The sequence below is a fragment of the Oncorhynchus mykiss genome, chromosome 20 (assembly GCF_013265735.2).
Source record: "Oncorhynchus mykiss isolate Arlee chromosome 20, USDA_OmykA_1.1, whole genome shotgun sequence".
Classification (NCBI taxonomy): domain Eukaryota; kingdom Metazoa; phylum Chordata; class Actinopteri; order Salmoniformes; family Salmonidae; genus Oncorhynchus; species Oncorhynchus mykiss.
This window is the reverse complement of record NC_048584.1, coordinates 3377965-3400913: the sequence shown is the minus strand read 5'-3', so window position 1 is coordinate 3400913 and position 22949 is coordinate 3377965. Positions and strand designations below refer to the sequence as shown.

Here is a 22949-nt window from a genome sequence, read left to right as displayed (position 1 = left end):
GTTATGGCTATGGTTAGGGTTGAGCCAGGCTGTTGACATAAAGCCACTGTTAGGGTTATGGCTATGGTTAGGGTTGAGCCAGGCTGTTGACATAAAGCCACTGTTAGGGTTAGAGCTATGGTTAGGGTTGAGCCGGGCTGTTGACATAAAGCCACTGTTAGGGTTAGGGTTATGGCTATGGTTAGGGTTGAGCCGGGGTGTTGACATGAAGCCACTGTTAGGGTTAGAGCTATGGTTAGGGTTGAGCCAGGCTGTTGACATAAAGCCACTGTTAGGGTTATGGCTATGGTTAGGGTTGAGCCAGGCTGTTGACATAAAGCCACTGTTAGGGTTATGGCTATGGTTAGGGTTGAGCCAGGCTGTTGACATAAAGCCACTGTTAGGGTTATGGCTATGGTTAGGGTTGAGCCGGGGTGTTGACATGAAGCTAGGGTTACGACTCAATTTAACCACTGCTGTTAAACACCTCAAACCCTTTTTCCTCTCTTTCACTCTCTAGCTACTGCAGTCCTGAATACACCTTCCCCACGCAGCAGGAGGTCATAAACCTTGCGGCCAACACAGCCTTCATGTGTGTGACCCTCAACCCTCGCACTCTGGTGGTGTGTGGCTCCTATTCAGTTGGCAAAGAGAAAGTGTTCTTGGGTGAGTGCTGATTTGAGTGTTTGATCACCTTAAAGTAACTTTATTGAGCTACACCAGTGGTCACCAACCTTTTCTGAGTCAAGATTACTTTCACAGTCAAAAAGTAAGCCGGTATCTACCGCTAAGATTGTTTTTGTTAAACCAGATTTTATTTTTACCATGAACCTAATAAAAACCATTCTGTTGTAATTACGTTTGTGCAATAGGCCTATTTGTCACAGCATATTGGCTATAGGCCTGCCAATATTGTTCTCCTCAGACAATATTATATTTCAAAAGTCAAGCTTTTGTTAACAAAACACATCAGTTAGTATAGCACTTGCGAGGCACAGCTGAGCATAAATTGCAAATAATTAGCTTTTTTACTTTACTGGACTTATGGTAGAGATGCATCTGATGGTCATGGTGCTTTCAAGGCAACTGGGAACTCGAAAGAAAAAAACTAGGTCAAATCATGATGTCAGTGATCTTCAGGTTGGAAAGTTGGCGCTCTAGAAAGATGCCAGTTTTCGACTTGAAATTCAGAGTTGGATGACCGTTCAAAAAGATTTTCCCCAGTTGCCTTGAACACACTGAAATCGGAAGTCTGAGATTTCCAAGTTCGCAGGGTTCCCAGTGTCAGCGGAGGGTCTGCCTCTCACAGTCTCTGCTGGTGCATGAAATCTAAGGAAGTCTCAAGGTTTTGGTCACCTGAGGTATCTCATGATATCTCATGATAAGCTGTAGACCACACTATTTACCAAGATAATTTTCATCTACATTCTTCGTAGCTGTCTATTTACCACCACAAACTGATGCTGGCACTAATACCGCACTCAATGAGCTGTATACAGCCATAAGCAAACAGGAAAACACTCATCCGGAGGCAGCGCTCCTTGTGGCCGGGGACTTTAACGCAGGTAAACTTAAACCTGTTTTACCTCATTTCTACCTGCATGTTAAATGTGCAACCAGAGGGAAAACAACTCTAGATCACCTTTACTCCACACACAGAGACGCATACAAAGCTCTCCCTCACCCTCTATTTGGCAAATCTGATCATAATTCTATCCTCCTGATTCCTACTTACACCCACAACTAAAGTAGGAAGCACTAGTGATTCGGTCAATAAGAAAGTGGTCAGATGAAGCAGATGCTAAGCTACAGGACTGTTTTACAAGAACAGACTGGAATATGTTCCGGATTCCTACGATGTCATTGAGTACACCACATCTGTCACTGCTTTCATCAATAAGTGCATCGATGAAGTCGTCCCCACAGTGACTGTACATACTAGAGGTCGACTGATTATGATTTTTCAATGCCGATACCGATTATTGGAGGACAAAAAAAGCCGATAGCGATTAATCGGCCGATTTAAAAAATAAATAAATAAATACATAAATAAAATAAAATGTATATATATTTTTGTAATAATGACAATTGCAACAATACTGAATGAACAATGAACACTTTTATTTTAATTTAATATAATACATATGGGCTTTTGGGTGGCTGTTCTTAAGTTGATTCCACAGGTTGGTGGTATTTTTTTATTTAGCCGTTGCTGACCCCATGCTTACATCTTTATCACAAATAAGACACCTTGCTTTCCCTGGTGCCAATTCCATGTAATAGTCCCACACTGGTTCTCTGCTTTTCTCTGCCATCTGTAAAACACACACAGCTCTGAAGTGACAATGATACTGAAAAGTCTGCTTAGGAGACAAATACTCTCAAGTAGTTTCAGTTACCTGTGATGAATGTTGAAAACAAAAGCTGTAATTTCTATATGCAGGAAATCCTATTTTAATAATGGACATGGTAAGAATTGACTACCAAAGTGCGAGTCATAATTCCCATGACACCTTCTAGCAAAATCTGAAAAGCGGTTCCTTCATTCATTTATTCCATAGGATATTTTTAGATTAACTTAAAATAAGGTTGTGTTTCGTGTAGGTTTACACCACCTTGACAATTTTTTTAACTGTGTAGATATCCATAGGACAAGGTAACTGATCAATATTGGCTAAATATAAGATCTTTTTTTTTTTGTAGAGTGGATTTATGAAAATATTTTGACAAACGTTACCTTATCCTAGTGAGATTTACACGGGTATCAAAACGCAAAGGCAGTTTAAGCCTGCACCCTAACCTGCACCCTAACCTGCACGAAACACAGACCTTATTGGAAGTAGATCAAGACATTCTCTATGGAAGACATGAACAGAGGCGGTTTAAGCCTGCACCCTAACCTGCACAAAACACAGACCTTATTGGAAGTAGATCAAGACATTCTCTATGGAAGACGTGAACGGTAAAATAACGAAGGAACCCCTTTCAAGTTCAGCCGCAAGTTATTACAGGAATTATAACGCGTCGACTATTTCTCTCTAAACCATATACCTTTGACTATTACGAGTCTGCTGCTGCCTACCACCCCTCAGTCAGACTGCTCTATCAAATCATAGACTTAACTATAATAAACACACAGAAATACGTGCCTTAGGTCAAATCTGGAAACTATCACCTCGAAAACAAAACGTTTATTCCGTTCCGTATTTTATCTAACGGGTGGCATCCATGAGTCTAAATATTCCTGTTACATTGCACAACCTTCAATGTTATGTCATAATTACGTAAAATTCTGGCAAATTAGTTCGCAAAGAGGCAGGCGGCCCAAACTGTTGCATATACCCTGACTCTGCGTGCAATGAACGCAAGAGAAGTGACACAATTTCACCTGGTTAATATTGTCTGCTAACCTGGATTTCTTTTAGCTAAATATGCAGGTTTAATATTTACTTGTGTATTGATTTTAAGAAAGGCATTGATGTTTATGGTTAAGTACACATTGGAGCAACGACAGTCGTTGATTGATTGTTTTTATCAGATAAGTTAAATGCTAGCTAGCAACTTACCTTGGCTTACTGCATTCGCGTAACAGGCAGGCTCCTCGTGAGGCAGGTGGTTAGAGCGTTGGACTAGTTAACTTTAAGGTTGCAAGATTGGATCCCCCGAGCTGACAAGGTAAAAATCTGTCGTTCTGCCTCGTTCCTAGGCCGTCATTGAAAATAAGTATGTGTTCTTAACTGACTTGCCTAGTTAAATAAAGATTAAATAAAGGTGTCAAAAAAAAAATCGGCAAAATCGGCGCCAAAAAATACCGATTTCCGATTGTTATGATAACTTGAAATCGGCCCTAATTAATCGGCCATTCTGATTAATCGGTCGACCTCTAGTACCTACATACCCCAACCAGAATCCATAGATTACAGGCAATATCCACAATGAGCTAAAGGGTAGGGTAGAGTTGCCGCTTAAAGAGCAGGAGGACTAACCTGGAAGCTTGTAAGAAATCTCGCTATGCCCTGCGAAGGACCAAGCAGGCAAAGCATCAATACAGGACTAAGTTTGAATCGTACTACACTGGCTCCGAAGCTCGTCGGATGTGGCAGTGCTTGCAAACTATTACAGACTACAAAGGGAAGTACAGCCGCGAGCTGACCAGTGACACGAGCCTACCAGACGAACTGAATTACTTTTATGCTCACTTCTCAAGTAACAGGCAAGTAACACTGAAACATGCATGAGAGCATCAGCTGTTCCGGATGACTGTGTGATCACGTTCTCCGTAGCCAATGTAAGACCTTTAAACAGGTCAACATCCACGAGGCCGCAGGGCCAGACAGATTACCAGGACGTGTCCTCCGAGCCTGCACTGACCAACTGGAAGTATCTTCACTGTCATTTTCTGTAATACCAACAGGTTTCAAGCAGACCACCACAGGCCCAAGAACACTACGGTAATCTGCCTAAATGACTACCGACCCACGTCTGTAGCCGTGAAGCGCTTTGAAAGGCTGTTCATGGCTCACAACACCATTATACCAGAAACCCTAGACCCACTCCAATTTGCATACCGCCCCAACAGATCCACAGATGATGCAATCTCTTTTGCACTCCACACTGCCCCTTCCCATCTGGACAAAAGGAACACCTATGTGAGTATGCTATTCATTGACTAAAGCTCAGCGTTCAACACCATAGGGCCCTCAAAGCTCATCACTAAGCTAAGGACCCTGGGACTAAACACCTCCCGCTGCAACTGGATCCTGGATATCCGCCCCCAGGTGGTAAGGGTAGGTAACAACACATCCGCCACGCTGATCCTCAACACAGGGGCCCCTCAGGGGTGCGTGCTCAGTCCCCTCCTGTACTCCCTGGCCAGGCACGACTCCAACACCATCATCAAGTTTGCAGATGACACAACAGCGAGACAGCCTATAGGGAGGAGGTCAGAGACCTGGCCGTGGGTGCCAGGACAACAACCTGTCCCTCAACGTGATCAAGACTAAGGAGATGATTGTGGACTACAGGAAAAGGAGGACCGAGCACGCCCCCATTCTCATTGACAAGCTGTAGTGGAGCAGGTTGAGAGCTTTGTGTTCCTTGGTGTCAACATCACCAACAAACAGTCGTGAAGACGGCACAACAAAACCTATTCCCCCTCAGGAGACTGAAAATATTCGGCATTGGTCCTCAGATCCTCAAAAGGTTCTACAGTTGCACCATTGAGAGAACTGGTTGCATCACTGCCTTGTATGGCAACTGCTTGTCCTCCAACTGTAAGGTGCTACAGAGGGTAGTGCGTACGGCCCAGTACATCACTGGGGCCAAGCTTCCTGCCATCCAGGACCTCTATACCAGGCGGTGTCAGAGGAAGGTCCTAAAAATTGTTCTCTGCTACTGCAAGGCAAGCGGTAACGGAGCGCCAAGTCTAGGTCCAAAAGGCTTCTTAACAGTTTCTACCCCCAAGCCATGACTCCTGAACAGATAATCAAAGGGCTAATCAGGTGCATGTACCGTCAACAGCGCAATTCTGATTTATTTTTTAAACTTTCCATAGCTATCGTTGACTTTTCTACAGAAATGTTTGGTGATCGACTAGGAATGCCTTAAAGATCTACCAGTCGATCGTGATCGAACAGTTGGTGTCCACCGAGCTACAATCAATTTGAGACACTTTAGGATGATTTGGACATGAACTACGAACAATGCTAAAATTTGACATGCATTGGATGGTCGACAAAATGCTTTGCTTAAAGCTTAAGAGAGAGTGTGGCCATTTTAAAAAGCCACTTCCAGGATTTTAATCTTGGGTAGCCAACTGAACTATTAGAAGTAGAATCCAACAATACTCATCATGAATCGTTGAATAAAAATTGTCTATACTCTCTGTGTATATATGACTCTGGCTTAACTGTCTTACTATGTCTTGTCCATAGCTCTGGCAGAGGTACTGGGCTCCAAAGTTTGCCTGTCCCGGGACAAGTTCAACACCATGTGTTGTCTGGAGTCAGAGCGCATCCGCCAGCTCATCACCACCGACTGGAAGGCCGCACAGGTCCATGTGCTACCCATGATGCAACTGAACTTCAAAGTGGGTCCTGTAGTGATTTTTACCGTTCCTATACAGTACCAGTGAAAAGTTCTGACACACCTACTCATTCAATTTGGGGCGACAGGTAGCCTAGTGGTTAGAGCGTTGGGCCAGTAGCTGAAAGGTTGCTAGATCGAATCCCGAGCTGACAAGTAAAAAATCTGTTGTTCTGCCCCTGAACAAGGCATTTAACCCACTGTTCCTAGGCCGTCATCGTAAATAAAAATGTGTTCTTAACTGACTTGCCTAGTTAAATAAAGATTAATTAAAATGTAAAAAATGTCAAGTAAAAATTCAAAACTATGAAATAACACATGGAATCATGTAGTAACCAAAAAAGTATTTAACAACTCAAAATATGTGTTGTATTTGAGGTTCTTCAAAGTAGCCACCCTTTGCCTTGATAGAAGCTTTGCACACTCTTGGCATTCTCTCAACCAGCTTCGCCTGGAATGCTTTCCCCACAGTGTTGAAGGAATTCCCACATATGCTGAGCACTTGTTGGCAGCTTTTCCTTTACTCTGCGGTTCAACTCATCCCAAACCATCTCAATTGGGTTGAGGTCTGATTGTGGAGGCCAGGTCATCTGATGCAACACTCCATCACTCTCCTTCTTGGTCAAATAGCCCCTACACAGCCTGGAGGTGTGATGGGTCATTGTCCTGTTGAAAAACAATTGATAGTCCCACTAAGCGCAAACCAGATGGGATGGCGTATCGCTGCAGAATGCTGTTGTAGTCATGCTAGTTAACCTCTCTGGCATATGTGGGATATGTGCGTCCCACCTGGCCAACATCCAGTGAAAATGCAGAGCGCCAAATTCAAATAAATTACTATAAAAATTTAACTTTGATGAAATCACACATTCAATATACCAAATTAAAGCTACACTTGTCAGATTTCAAAAATGCTTTACGGCGAAAGCAAACGTTGCTATTATCTTAGGATAGCACCCCAGTATACAAAGAGAGAAAAGCATATTTCAACCCTGCAGACGCGACACAAAACGCAGAAATATAAATATAATTCATGTCTTACCTTTGACGAGCTTCTTCTGTTGGTACTCCAATATGTCCCATAAACATCACAAATGGTTATTTTGTTCGATTAATTCCGTCGATATATATCCAAAATGTCAATTTATTTGGCGCGTTTGATCCAGAAAAACACTGGTTCCAACTTGCGCAATGTGACTACAAAATATCTCAGAAGTTACCTGTAAGCATTGTCCAAACATTTAAACAGCGTTCAATACAGGATGATACAAAGTGTAGCGAGCATTTCTGGTCATGCGCCTCTATCTAACAGTACACTTCAAGTTACCCTCGTTCTGGATGGCCGTACATCTTTATTACACAAAGGAAAAATCTCAACCAATTTCTAAAGAATTCTAGATTCCCAATGAAAACCCATTGAAAAGAGAGTGACCTAAAAAATAAATAATCCTGGATGCTTTGTCCTCGGAGTTTCGCCTGCCAAATAAGTTCTGTTATACTCACAGGCATCATTCAAACAGTTTTAGAAACTTCAGAGTGTTTTCTATCTAAATATACTAATAATATGCATATCCTGGCTTCTGAGCCAGGGTAGCAGGCCATTTACTTTGGACACGCTTTTCATCCAGACGTGAAAATACTGCCCCCCTATCCCAAAGAAGTTAAGTGTGCCTTGAATATTATAAATAAATATATATTAAAATAAATTGAATATTAAAAATAAATCACAGACAGTGTGGGGAGGCTTTGCTGGTGACACTATCACACCTCCTCCTCCATGCTTCACGGTGGGAACCACGCATGCGGAGATCATCCATTCCTCTACTCTGCGTCTCACAAAGACATGTTGGTTGGAACCAATAATCTCAAATTTGGACTCCAGACCAAAGGACAGATTTTCCACCTGTCTAATGTCCATTGCTCATGTTTCTTGACCCAAGAAAGTCTCTTCTTATTGGTGTGCTTTTAGTAGTGGTTTCTTTTGCAGAAATTTGACCATGAAAGCCTGATTCACGCAGTCTCCTCTGAACAGATGAGTCTGTTACTTGAACTCTGAAGCATCTATTTGGGCTGCAATTTCTGAGGCTGGTAACTAATGAACTTATCCTCTGCTGCAGAGGATAACTCTGGGTCTTCCTTTCCTGTGGCGGTCCTCATGAGAGCCAGTTTCATCATAGCGTTTGATGGTTTGTGCAACTGCACTTGAAGAAACTTTAAAAGTTCTTGCCGTTTTCTGTTTTGACTGACCTTCATGTCTTAAAGTAATGATGGACTGTCATTTCTCTTTGCTTATTTGAGCTGTTCTTCCCATAATATGGACTTGGTCTTTTACCAATAGGGCTAGCTCCTGTATACCATCCCTACCATGTCACAACACAGCTGATTGTGTTGACTCAAACACATTAAGAAGGAAAGAACTTCCACAAATTAACTTTTAAGAAGACACACCTGTTAATTGAAATGCATACCAGGTGACTACCTCATGAAGCTGGTTGAAAGAATGCCAAGAGTGTGCAAAGTTGTGGCTACTTTGAAGAATCTCAAATGTAAAATATATATATACTTTTTTGGTTACTACATTATTCCATATGTGTGGTTTTATAGTTTGTCTTCACTATTATTCTACAATGTAAAAATAAAGAAAACCCCTTGCATGAGTAGGGTGTCAACTTTTGACTGGTACTGTATGTCAAAAGTGCTTAAAGGTTGAGTTAGTAAGACAACATTCTCCTACAAAGCAGGGCAGCAACCTCACAGAAATGCAACAAAATTCAAACTGCCACAGTTGTCTTTTCCCAGTGTTGACATATTTCAAGGGAGGGCATACATTGTAAAAGACAATAGTGGAAGTCCTGTCAGCTTTAAATTATGTTGTTGTTTGTAATCAGGTAATCACCCTGCTGTGTATATTGCTGAGTCTACCTTAAACAACAACCACTTTTGTGCTGTCCTTATAGCAAAAGAACACGATACAGTTAAACATGAAATAATAGAAAAAACTTGCTACACAAGGCAAGCTTTGTGTATATTTTTCTTTTTTACATTCAGAAAAATAGATGTTATTACTCTTATTCTGGATCTGGCATAACACAAACACTTTCGACAGAAATGCTCATTCAAAACTGTTATAAATAAAAAAAAAACTGTACTGCACAAGGGCATATAATTTAAATTCCCTGGACAAAGTAAAAAAAAATCCATCTTTTCCATCTAAAAATGCAGTCCAAAATAGAATTTGAGAAGCTTTTGAAAATGTGTATTTTCTTTTGAGATTCCTCCACATTTTCATACAATAATGAGACATGACGAGGCAGAGGATGTTGATATTGACATATTTCACGTTTTACTGCTTTAGATTGACACATTCAAAATGCTGTTCAAGTTGTAAAATATAATTCATTTGAATTGCTTCTATATTCTCTTAGTAGACTTAGAGCAGAAATCTGCAGGTTGGGGGCGACCCTATGCCGCCCTACTTCTTGTGTAGTGTTTTCACTTTGAACGAAAACAAGGTGGTTGAGCCGACTTGGTCTGGCCTTCTGGGTAAGGTGCATCTTTGCGCTAATCCTGCCTACTCTAATGACCCTGCTGTCCTGGAGCTGGAGAGGAAGTGAAAGTCACTTGCAACCTAATGTTACAGCTGCCAGAAACAAACAGAGTAGACGAAGTCAACAAGCGTCATTCTTGGATCTGAATCAATTCGACCCCAAAATATTTTTAAAAAGCGAGAAAAAGACTGGCCATGACCAATCCAGATAAACATTGGAATTAATTTTGAAAGGACACCGAAATGGCAACCGTTGTCATGGATTATTCATGTTAAGTAAGTGTTGGGTTGCGTATTTAGCCTGCTAGCTATGTTAGCTGCTAACCTAAGTGTGTCCAATGTTCCATCCAGCTAACATCTTTTGTATTCGGATTGTTTTGTACTCAAAGGAATCTAATGATAGCATCATGTAGCTACACTGCATAAACCCCACAAGATGCTCAATGCCTTTATTTCAACTAGCTAACATTAGCTTGCTAAATCTAGATATTCAGATTGTTGGCATGATATTGTTTAGTTTGTAGATGATCACGCTAGGTGGTCGACAGCATTTCCGGTCCAGGACCACCCCAAAAAATTCCTTTTGCTGTACAGTTATTTGTGGCATCTAGTTCATTTGTGAGCGATTGGGTGTTTGCAGTTCCAGAGCTGACGACTTCAGAATGAGAATATGGTCAAATTGACTGATTTATATTGTTAATGGTATAACGGTTCATGATAACTACTGATTAAGTTAATTCAAGAGTTTCTCTATATCTAACCCTTTATGGTGCCCCTCTTCGATTAATTTGCATAAGATAACCAAATTAATTAATCAATCCAATCTAATCTTGCCAAAAGTCACAACAATTGCCATTATATTACCTTCTCTCTCAGGTGAGACCATGGGCAGTATATGACCTACTGCTAACCGTATTACCATAGCTAACTATTTTGGTTGATTACCAACAAAATAATTATTGAATCACAAAGCATAACATAACATGCATACTGCATTCTTTACCTCTTTCAGTGTTGGGGTTTGCACAACCACAACTTGTGGAACCTCAGGTTCCCTCTGTCAGACGATCTCCACCAATCTCTCCCTGAGAAATACAAGTTTGGGTAATGTTACTGTACTGAATTTCATATAATTTTGGGGGGGTGGTCCTGGGCTGAAAATGCGTTTGACCACCTAGCTAGCTATCATTATCATCTACAAACTAAACACTATCATGTCAACAATCTGCACATCTAGCTTTAGCTAGCTAACGCTGCCTAGTTGAAATAAAAGCATTGGGCATCTTGTTGGATTTAGCTACTGGACATGATGGTATCGTTAGATTCCTTTGAGTTCAATACAGTCCGAATACAGAATGTTATATTTTTCTCGCTTATTTTTTTCTTTGGGTCCAGTTCATTCAGATCCAAGAACTGAGAATGATGCTTGGTTGGCTTCATCTGCTCTGTTTGTTTCTGGCAGTTCTAACATTAGTTTGCAAGTGACTTTCACTTCCTCTCCAGCTCCGGGGCAACGGGTTATTCGAGTAGACGGGATTAGCATAAAGACACACCTTGCCCAGAATGCCAAGGCAGTCCAGGGCTCAACCCCCTTTTTGTTCAAAGTGAAAACACTACACAAGAAATGGGGCGACATAGGGTCGCCCACGGCCTGCGGATTCCTGCTTTTAAGTCTACTAAGAGAATATAGAAGCAATTCAAATGAATTATATTTTAGATTTTTTGAAATGTTAGCAAATTTATTACAAATTAAAGTTTTAATTATTTACATAATTATTCAGACCCCTTGCCACGAGACTCGAAATTGAGCTCAGGTGCATCGTGTATCCATTTATCATCCTTGAGATGTTTCTACAACTTGATTTGAGTCCACCTGTGGTAAATTCAATTGATTGGACATGATTTGGAAAGGCAAAAGAGCAAATAACCAAGCCATGAAGTTGAAGGAATTGTCTGTAGAGCTCCGAGACAGAATTGTGTCGAGGCACAGATCTGGGGAAGGGTACCAAAAAATTTGTGCAGCATTGAAGGTCCCCAAGAACTCAGTGCCCTCCATCATTTAATGGAAGAAGTTTGGAACCACCAAGACACTTCCTAGAGCTGGTCTCCCTGCCAAACTGAGCAACCAAGAAGGGCCTTGGTCAAGGAGGTGACCAATAACCCGATGGTCACTCTGACAGAGCTCCAGAGTTCCTCTGTGGAGATCCTTCCAGAAGGACAACCATCTCTGCAGCACTCCACCAATCAGGCCTTTATGGTAGAGGGGCCAGACAGAAGCCACTCCTCAGTAACAGACACATGGGTAACACATCAGTAACAGCTTGCTTGGAGTTTGCCAAAAGGCACCTAAAGGATTCTCAGACCTTGAGAAACAAGATTCTCTGGTCTGATGAAACCAAGATTTGAACTCTTTAGCTTGAATGCCAAGCATCACGTCTGGAGGAAATCTGGCACCTTCTCTACTGTGAAGCATGGTGGTGGCAGCATCATGCTGATGGGATGTTTTTCAGCATCAGGGACTGGAAGATGAGTCAGGATCGAGGGAAAGATGAACGGAGCAAAGTACAGAGAGATCCTTGATGAAAACCTGCTCCAGTGCGCTCAGGATCTCAGACTGGGACGAAGGTTCACCTTCCAACCAGATAATGACCCTAAGCACACAGCCAAGACAACGCAGGAGTGGCTTCGGGACAAGTCTCTGAATGTCCTTGAGTTGTCCAGCCAGACACCGGACTTGAACCCAATCGAATATCTCTGAAGTGACCTGAAAATAGCTGTGCAGCGCCGTTCCCCATCCAACCTGACAGAGCTTCAGAGGATCTGTTGAGAAGAATGGGAGAAACTCCCGAAATACAGGTGTTCCAAGCTTGCAGCGTCATACCCAAGAAGACTCAAAGCTGTAATCGCTGCCAAAGGTGCTTCAACAAAGTACTGAGTAAAGGGTCTGAATAGTTACATAAATGTAATATTTCAGTTGTTTGTTTTATTTTTGCGAACATTTCTAAAAACCTGTTTTTGCTTTGTCATTATGGGTTATTGTGTGTAGATATTCTAAAATATATGATTTATATATATTTATATATAAATAAAACAGGGCTGGAACGTAACAAAATGTGGAAAAGTCAAGGGGTCTGAATACCTTCTGAATGCACTGTATGCCAATTTGGTTTGAGGGGGCTGATTAGGTGGCTATGATGGAATCGGGCCCCGTTGGGAGTTTAGCCATTTACACCGGGGCAAACACCCCTACTTGCCTTGTTAAATAAAATACTCTCATGATAAGTGCCATGGGATTTTATAATGACCACAGAGGTTCAGGACACATCCTGTCCAAAAGACGGCACCTTCTACGCAGGGCAATGTCCCCTTCACTGCCCTGGGATCTCCTCAGAGGGAAGAATGCCCCCTACTGGCAATCTAAACACTACTTCCAGCAGCATCTGGTTTCCCATCCAGAGACCGACCAGGACTGACCCTGTTTAGCTTCAGAGGCAAGCCAGCAGTGGGATGCTGAGTACCTGCAGCATTATAGCACTACGATTGCTTACCCCTGCACTAGTGGAAAGTTTGCACCTGATATAATACAACATTTCAAAATGTAAAGGGTGGAGCTAAATTGTCAAACACAAGAGTATGACAAACTCTATGTCACATGTCGGTAATGCCGTTTTGGCTTTGGTTTTCATTCCTCTCAGAAAATAACAGGCTCAAACTATCTGTTCACTCCTCACACTTACTAAACCAAAGTACGTACTCCGATGTCCTTTTTTCCTTTCCAGAACCTGCAGGCTCATCTGAGTAGGTTCTCGAGGCAGTACGACCAGCTGGTGGCCTTCAAGCCCACGGGCTGGACCTTCAGTCAGAGGGTGGAGGCTGTGGAGGATATCAAGCCTATGGTCCATGGCAACATCAGCATCTATGGTACAGCCCAGTATCTATACCATCTATAGCAGGTGTGCTCAGATGTGGCTCTCGAGGCCCAGAGCACTGCTGGTTTTGGTTCTAGGCATGAAATTTAAAGCATGCTAACTAGGAGACATTGACTCACATTAGCCATGTCATGCCTACTACTTACTAAAATGAATCATACTACATACTATTTAGAATGTACTGTTTTAGTACAAATGCATACAGTTAGCAACAAATATCAACATACTAGGCTCACCCATTATGTGAATGCGTCATCTTATGCTCAATTGTGCTGTTTCCATCCGTCCGTTAATGTTGGTTTAGCATCCCATGAGCCAATTATCAACTGGTCAATCTCACTCAGTCTTCCTCAATCTTCCTCAATGGCTCGCAGCGAATTATACTTGATGAAAAGCCGGAATGAGTATGACATCCGAGCATTTAAAGGGATAGTGCGAGATTCTGGCAATTAATGAACATTTTTATGTCTGCGTCCAGTATGAAGGAAGTTTAGAGATAGTTTCGTGAGCCAATGACTGGAAGTCTACCGGTACAGCTAGCTAGCATTGGCTCACAGAACGACCTCTAACTTCCTTCAAACTGCAGAGACATATAAATGGTATCCATGAGTTCATCTGACTCTGGGTAAGTATAATTACCAGACTCTCGCATTATCCCTTTAAAGCATACTCAATGACATGTTACATACTATTTAGAACGCAAGTAAGATTATTTGTTCTTGTTTTTTTGTTCGAAAATGCCAGATTAGAACATTTGTGGCTAGTTTTACAAAACCTATGTGTGGATTGCTGTCTCTACTGGCCCATAGACTGCTTTCAACATAAGGAAACAATGATGTATATTTCTAATTTTGCTGAAGAATGCCTTTCACCAGAAACTGAGGAAACAATGTGTGTGCACATGAAATGATAAATTACGTGCCAGGAGAAGAACTAGTAGGAAGGGAAAGTAGCAGGACTGCGGAACTCAAGGTCCTGAGTTGTGCACCCCTGTCTATGGTATAGGACTCTACCTACGGCACTGCTCTGTATGATAATGATGACATGGTAATTTAGCAGACTCTTTTATCCAAGGCAGCTTACAGTTAAGAAATGAAATAAATCTAGGGATGTATGGGGCCCATGGGGAATTAAAACCATGGTGTTAACGTCACCATACTCTAACCACTGAGCTATCTGGTACCTGATTCACAACCTGGCTCAGATATTTTCTTTTCACATTGTCCTTTTCAGCACGGTTCCAGCAAATATGGTGGATATGTGGTGGATGCATAACCTGGCTGGTCTTTGGCTAATCTTTTCACACATCCATACTAGGGATTAACACTGGAAACCGGGATCCCAAGATTTTCCGAGCAAGCTCCTTCCCGAGAGAAAAATGACGGGATCTCAGGAACAATAATATACTATTTCTATGCAAAAATACAAACATGCATGTGCAAACTATCTGACTTCATTCACACGTTAGACCAGTGATCACAACGCTCACTAATAGAAAACGTCACTTGCGTAGCTTATAACTTTCATTGTGTATTGACTATCATGAAACTTGAGGCCTAGTGGTTAGAGCGTTGGGCCAGTAACCGAAAGGTTGTGAGATCGAATCCCTGAGTTGACAAGGTAAAAAGGCAGAACGAGGCGCTGCATCAGATATGTTCCCTGTGGCTCCTATCCCATTTACATTACAAATGCAAACTATATGCGTGTTTGTATTTGCATAACAAGAAATGTGTGTTAATGACAGGGCAACAATGCGCATTGTGTTCGGAATGTAATTACATTTGCCTGACCTCCGGAGGTGGATGGGCTCGCATTGTGTTCCAATCTCTGCTCCGTTTTAAATGCAACCAGGCCAGCTGACCACATTCAGTGGACAACGGCATCAGTGCTCCGCCTAAAAATATTCCTGTGTTATTTCAGCTCTGCTTCAGTGATCCACCTGTTCAACAAGTCCCTCATCACTGGATGTGTCTCTCAGCTCAAACTGGTGACACCAGTATGTAAAAATGTGGATCTGGCCCTGACAACCTCCAGAACTACAGGCCTATTTCCAACCTGCCCTTCTTGACTAAGCTCCTTGAACGTGCTGTTCCTAGTCAACTTTAAAACCATCTGGCCACTCACAACCTATGTTGAAACCCAGTTGGATCTGCCAAGTGTCTAAACAGGCTACAATATGTCCAGAACTGTGCTGCACGGGTCCTCACCCACACCTCCTCCCGAGAGCACTTCACAGAGCTTCTCAACATCCACTGGATCCCCATATGCTCACGCATCCTGGTTTACACTTACCAAGCTATCCACAACTCTGGACCCAAGTACCTGTCTGACCTCATTCTACCCTACTGCCCCACACCCTTCTCCTTCAGGTCCGTCCCCCTTCAGCAGCCCCGCAGCAGACATAAAACTATGCGTGACTGGGCTTTCAGTTGCATGGCTCCGCGGCTGTGTTACTTACTTCCAGACACTAATAGGGCTGCGGAGTCTCTGTCGTCCTTTAAGGCACATTTCAAGAACGTGCTGTTCAGAAGAGCTTTCAAGAACCTCTGCTAATGACGACACCTGTATATAGCTTTGATTGTTGTCTGTGTTCTATGTTCTGGATTATGTTGGTTTTTTTTGCCTTGGGTGTGAGATCAAATCAAAGTTTTATTTGTCATGTGCGCCGAATACAACAGGTGTAGAGCTTACAGTGAAATGCTTACTTACAGGCTCTAACCAATAGCGCACAAAAATGCATTAGGTGAACAATAGGTAAGTAAAGAAATAAAACAACAGTAAAAAGACAGGCTACATACAGTAGTGAGGCTATAAAAGTAGCGAGGCTACATACAGACACCGGTTAGTCAGGCTGATTTGAGGTAGTATGTACATGTAGATATGGTTAAAGTGACTATGCATATATGATGAACAGAGAGTAGCAGTAGCGTAAAAGAGGGGTGGTGGGTGGCGGGACACAATGCAGATAGCCTGGTTAGCCAATGTGCGGGAGCATTGGTTGGTCTGCCCAATTGAGGTAGTATGTACATGATTGTATAGTTCAAGGGACTATGCATATATGATAAACGGAGAGTAGCGTAAAAGAGGGGTTGGTGGGGGGCACACAATGCAAATAGTCCAGTTAGCCATTTGATTACCTGTTCAGGAGTCTTATGGCTTGGGGGTAAAAACTGTTGAGAAGCCTCTTTGTCCTAGACTTGGCACTCCGGTACCGCTTGCCATGCGGTAGTAGAGAGAATAGTCTATGACTGGGGTGGCTGGGGTCTTTGACAATTTTTAGGGCCTTCCTCTGACACCGCCAGTGATGTACTGGGCCGTACGCACTACCCTCTGTAGTGCCTTGCGGTCGGAGGCCGAGTAATTGCCGTACCAGGCAGTGATGCAACCAGTCATGCTCTCGATGTTGCAGCTGTAGAGCCTTTTGAGGATCTCAGGACCCATGCCAAATCTTTTTAGTTTCCTGAGGGGCTTTGTTGTGCCCTCTTCACAACCCGCTGGGTGTGTTTTGACCATTCTAGTTTGTTGTTGATGTGAACACCAAGGAACTTGAAGCTCTCAACCTGCTCCACTACAGCCCCGTCGATGAGAATGGGGGCGTGCTCGGTCCTCCTTTTCCTGTAGTATACAATTTTTTAAAATGTTTTTATTTCACCTTTATTTAACCAGGTAGGCTAGTTGAGAACAAGTTCTCATTTGCAACTGCGATCTGGCCAAGATAAAGCATAGCAGTGTGAACAGACAACACCACAGAGTTAAACATGGAGTAAACAATAAACAAGTCAATAACATAGTAGAAAAAAATAATCTATATACATTGTGCAAAAGGCATGAGGTAAGCAATAAATAGGCCATAGGAGTGAATAATTACAATTTAGCAGATTAACACGAGTGATAAATGATCAGATGAACATGTGCAGGTAGAGATACTGGTGTGCAAAAGAGCAGAAAAGTAAATAAAATAAAAACAGTATGGGGATGAGGTAGGTCAATTGGGTGGGATATGTACAGCTGAAGCGATAGGTTAACTGCTCAGATAGCAGATGTTTAAAGTTGGTGAGGGAGTCTCCAACTTCAGCGATTTTTGCAATTCGTTCCAGTCGCAGGCAGCAGAGAACTGGAAGGAAAGGCGGCAATCATCTCTTTAGTCTTGGTTACGTTGAGTGACAGGTTGTTATTCCCGGCCAGGTCTCTGACCTTCTCCCTATAGGCTGTCTCATCATTGTCGGTGATCAGGCCTACCACTGTTGTGTCGTCTGCATACTTAATGATGGTGTTGGAGTCGTGCCTGGCAGTCGTGGGTGAACAGGGAGTACAGGAGGGGACTGAGCATGCACCCCTGGGGAGCTCCAGTGTTGATGATCAGCGTGGCAGATGTGTTGCTACCTACCCTCACCACCTGGGGGTGGCCCGTCAGGAAGTCCAGGATCCAGTTGCAGAGGGAGGTGTTTAGTCCCAGGATCCTTAGCTTAGTGATGAGCTTTGCGGGTACTATAGTGTTGAACGCTGAGCTGTCAATGAATAGCATTCTCACATAGGTGTTCCTTTTGTCCAGGTGGAAAGGGCAGTGTGGAGTGCAATAGAGATTGCATCTGCTTCATCTGACCAAGTCACTGGTGCTCCCTGCTTTAATTTTTGCTTGTAAGCGGGAATCAGGAGGATAGCGTTGTGGTCGGATTTTCCAAATGGAGGGCGAGGGAGAGCTTTGTACACGTCTTTGTGTGTGGAGTACAGGTGATCTAGAATGTTTTCCCTCTGGTTGCACATTTGTTGATAGAAATTTGGTTGGACTGATTTAAAGTCTCTGGCCACTAGGAGTGCCACCTCTGGGTGAGTTGTTTCCTGTTTGCTTATTTCCTTATATACAGCTGACTGAGTGTGGTCTTAGTGCCAGCATCTGTCTGTGGTGGTAAATAAACAGCCACGAAAAGTATAGCTGAAAACTCTCTAGGCAAGTAGTGTGGCCTGCAATTTATTTCTACTTCAGGCGTGCAAAATCTAGAGACTTCCTTAGATTTCGTGCACAGCTGTTGTTTACAAATATGCACAGACCGCCCCCCTCGTTTTACCGGAGTGTGCTCTTCTATCTTGCCGGTGCAGCATATTTCCCGCTAGCTGAATATCCACGTCATCATTCAGCCAGGATTCTGTGAAACATAGGATATTACAGTTGGATATTCGTGATCGTACTCAGTCTAATTTATTGTCCAATGATTGCACGTTGGCGAGTAGTATTGAGGGTAACGGCATCTTTCCCACTCGCCTTCTCCGGGTCCTCACGAGGCATCCGGCTCTTTGTCCTCTGTACCTGCGTCGCTTCCTCTTGCAAATAACGGGGATGTAGGCCCTGTCGGGTGTTTGGAGAATGTCCTGTGTCCTGCTTGTTGTAGAAAAATATTTAGTCTAATCCAAGGTGAGTGATCGCTGTCCTGATATCAGGAAGCTCTTTTTTGCCTTAAGATACGGTTGCAGAAACATTATGTACAAAATAAGTTACAAATAATGCGGGGGAAAAAAACACATAATAGCACAATTGGTTGGCGCCCGTAAAACTGCTGCCATTTCTTCCGGCGCCATTTTAATAAGTGCTTTAGAAATGAAATGTATTATTATTTAATGCAAAAAGAACAAGGGCATAGAATAGCAGACCAACATGGAATTATGTAAGAGGACGAGTGCTTTTAGTGGAAAAAAAATCTAGACTTTAATCTGTGCTGTTTGCGACAATGTTTTTCGATTGTATCGCTGTTTATTCCTCTGAGCTCTGATCTAGACCTCTTTTCAAAGGCAGTATCAAGAATATAAAATATCGAAAGAAAGGCAGTGCCCCTCGGATAAGCTCGGTCACAGAGAGATAGATAGACCTGGATTCTTTGTTTAGTACAGATCTTCTGTGTAAAAAAGTGTCTCACACGGAAAGACAAAAAAGCACCTAATGAAGCACTTAGCTGCTCCACGAGGGGTCTGAGGCAGTCCAGAAATAACAAGGGTTTTAAGTGCAACTTTAGTAACAATGATTTTGACAAAAACAGCCCAGAGATTTAACATTGCTCATATGAAGGGCCTATTGATTAACTTAGCCTTAAGATGCTTTTGGGAAACCAGGCCCTGGTGCGTAATTTTGCAAGAGAACCGTGAGAGATAGGCTTGAGATCTCTAGCCTAAGTTAAATGCTTATGCATATCAACTCATCGGTTATTAGCTAAATATTAGGCCTAATACGGCAGTGAATTTACTACCTGTGCTATGCAACACAGTAAACAAATCTCTGCCCTTGTCCAGTTTACCCATGTCAAGTGGTTACACATTGTCACGCGCACTTGAAAACCGTACACCTACATATAAGCTTGGCCTACTGCAGAGGAAGACAACTACGACAGCAGCTCCGCAAACAATGGTAGTCATAGGCTCAGCAGGTGCACAAAGAGGGACTTGAAGGAGACACTAAGAAACCTTGTGGAAACTCTGGCATACCTGGTGTTCTTGGGCACCAGGACTATGGTGGTCTGCTTGAAACATGTTGGTATTACAGACTCAAATCAGGGACAGGTTGAAGATGTCAGTGAAGACACTTGAAAGTTAGTCAGCGCATGCTCGGAGTACACGTCCTGGTAATCCGTCTGGCCCTGCGACCTTGTGAATGGGGCTCCCGAGTGGCGCGGCGGTCTTTGATCACACAGTCTTCCAGAACAGCTGGTGCTCTCATGAATGCTTCAGTGTTGCTTGCCTCGAAGCAAGCATAGAAGTAATTTAGCTCGTCTGGTAGGCTCGTGTCACTGGGCAGCTCGCAGCTGTGCTTCCCTTTTTATAGCATGTAATGGAAAAAATTATGGACATTATTGTCTAGCTATAATTCTGAACACATCCAAAATTGAGTAATTTAAACCCATTGGCCTGATTCCTCACTTCTCTATTTATTTTGATAGGGGGCCCACTGGAGATCGGGGGCTCCATGATAGCATATGAACACATCATAAACCATGGCAAAATATGTAAAATTGCAGTAAATTAGCTTTGAATCAGCAAAAATGTTAGATGGGTTGGTAGGCCCCCTTATCAGGCCCTAGGGGTGGGGGGTGTTGGTCTATTTTGCTGCTTCTGTTTCTGACTTCTATTTTGATGCTCTCACTCCCCCCCCCCCCCCCCCCCCCCCCCCCCCCCCTGTCTCTCTCTTACTCTAGGCATCCCCTACAGTGAGCACAGCAGCTACCTGGAGCTGAGGCGTTTTGTCCAGTGGCTGCGGCCCCTCAAGATTATCCCCACAGTCAACGTGGGCAGCTGGGCTAGCCGGAAGGCCATGGAGAGGTGCTTCAGCGAGTGGCTAACAGAGGCTTACGAGGCTAATAATGTTAAAGGAATCTAAAACAGGACACTTCAGTGTTCACACACAGTGAAAACAGTATATGACACATACTTGAGTGTTAGCTAATTAGTTTATTCGGATCCCCATTAGCTTTTGCCAAAGCAGCGGCTATTCTTCCTGCGGTCCACACTAAAACACAAATAACACAAATAACAAAACCCTGATACACAAGAACAGTTATACAAATTTAAAATACACCGATATACAAACAATACAACTAAAGAATAATTTGTGTCTAAATTATGTTCGTTACAGTGTCTGTGTGTGCCATGAGATGTTGTTTTTATCAATTATTTTAAGGTAATTTTTTGGGTAATTGGAGATGGGTGTTCCATGCAATCATGGCTCTGTATAATATTGTGCATTGCTGTGAATTTGTTTTGGACTTGGGGACTGAAAAGTGACTCCTGGTGGCATTTTTTGTGGGGGTATGTATGGGTGTCTGAGCTGTATGTTATTTGATTATGCAGGCAATCTGGGATTTTCATTCCTCATAAAAACTAGAAAAGAAGCAGTTAATCTCTTGTCATCCAGGAAACACTGGCATGCATGTTGTTGATGTTTGTTAGGTATGTGCAGTTAAGGGGAAGGCGTGCTGCTCTGTTTTGCTGCACTTGACCAAATTACCAAACAGTTATCACGATGGGACAAGACAAGTTCCTGAACAACTAGTATAGTAGAAAAATGCAGAACATATTTTTGTTAACAGACATGCATCTTCACAAATTTGTCAAGATTACTTTGCCCATGATAACTGAACATACAATGTTTTACCTAGTTTAGCTCCCTCAACTTTCTTATGCACAACTCCAGTTGAGGTTTATCTCTTAGACAATGTTTTGAACCAAATACACTGATTTTAGTTTTAGATGTATTTAAGACCAGTTTATTATTAATCACCCATTCTGATACTAATATGTCCTTATTTAGAATTTCAGTCAGCTCACTGGCTTTGGGTGCTGACATATAGAGTGTGGAATCATCTACCTACATAGTAATTCTAGCTTCGTGTAAGACCAGTGGCAAATCATTTGTAAAAATAGAGAAGAGTAACGGCCCAAGGTAACTGCCCTGAAGGACACCACACTGTACATCTCTGTTATATTAGATAAATAACTCTCCAGGTGATGTAAAGCCATAGCAAGTGAGTTTTTTTCAATAACAATGTATGATCAATAACATCAAAGGCTGCACTGAAATCTAACAATACAGCTCCAACTATCATTTTATCCATTTATTTTAACCAATCATCAGTACTCTGAGTCAGTGCAGTTCAAGTTGAATGCCCTTCTCTATATGCATGCTGAAAGTCAGTAGTTAAATATATAGGAAATAGGGGTGACAATACAGTTTGCTACCATTCTCAATAGTTTCACATCAAGGTTGATTATCATTATTGATGGATAACAATACATTTTACAGCTCTCCCACACTAACTTGACCCTTATTATTAAAATATGATGATTCACTGTTCAATGTTGTCATTTAACTTTGAGTTTATCAACTTTACTTGGGAAATGGTAATCGAAATGATTGGCAATATCGAAAGGTTTTGTTATAAGTGACCCATCAACTTCAATGAACTATGAAGTCTATAAATAAAAAATATTTTTAACTGGGCTCATATCTCACTTACTAGCAAAGATTATGAACGAAATGTGCAAACGTGTCTACATGCAGCTCTCGCTTTGATCTCAAAACAAGCGCATCTACTCATGACCACTCATGCTGTAAACTCAGTTCAAAGTGAATGGCACAGATTCATGTATGTGACTCGTTTCAGGAAACTAGGTTTATGTCGTGTTGTGAATGAGCCAAGTCAGTATGACCTGGTGACTCTTCCAGTCAGATATGTGGTAACACTGAAACAAGGAAGATGAAGCAGAAGGACAGGAAGAGGCCTGAAACACAGGTAGCTGGGGAGCAGCAAACCCAGACAAAGGCAGAGAGGAAATGACGGTCAGAGGTTCATCTTACATGGCGACATCCCGTCAGATCTTGGCCCTGGGATGGAGTTGGAAGAGTTGCTTGATGGCACGTGGGCCATGAA

At 42.5% G+C, this 22949-nt stretch overlaps 1 protein-coding gene across 5 annotated transcripts in view; it reads left to right on the top strand.

The window, feature by feature from the left end:
* dclre1a (DNA cross-link repair 1A (PSO2 homolog, S. cerevisiae)) overlaps window positions 1-22519 on the top strand; it is a 35707-nt gene extending 13188 nt beyond the window's left edge. For 3 of the 5 annotated variants that reach the window (XM_036955620.1, XM_036955621.1, XM_036955618.1), the window contains exons 6-9: window positions 500-645; window positions 5913-6067; window positions 13390-13531; window positions 20718-22519. In XM_036955620.1, coding sequence (XP_036811515.1) covers window positions 500-645; window positions 5913-6067; window positions 13390-13531; window positions 20718-20899 — 625 coding nt within the window. In that variant the 3' untranslated portion in view covers window positions 20900-22519. Of the gene's footprint in view, window positions 1-499; window positions 646-5912; window positions 6068-13389; window positions 13564-20717 lie in introns of all 5 variants that reach the window. The other 2 variants (XM_036955619.1, XR_005037900.1) reach the window with 2 other exon arrangements.
* The last annotated feature ends 430 nt before the right edge of the window (window positions 22520-22949 follow it).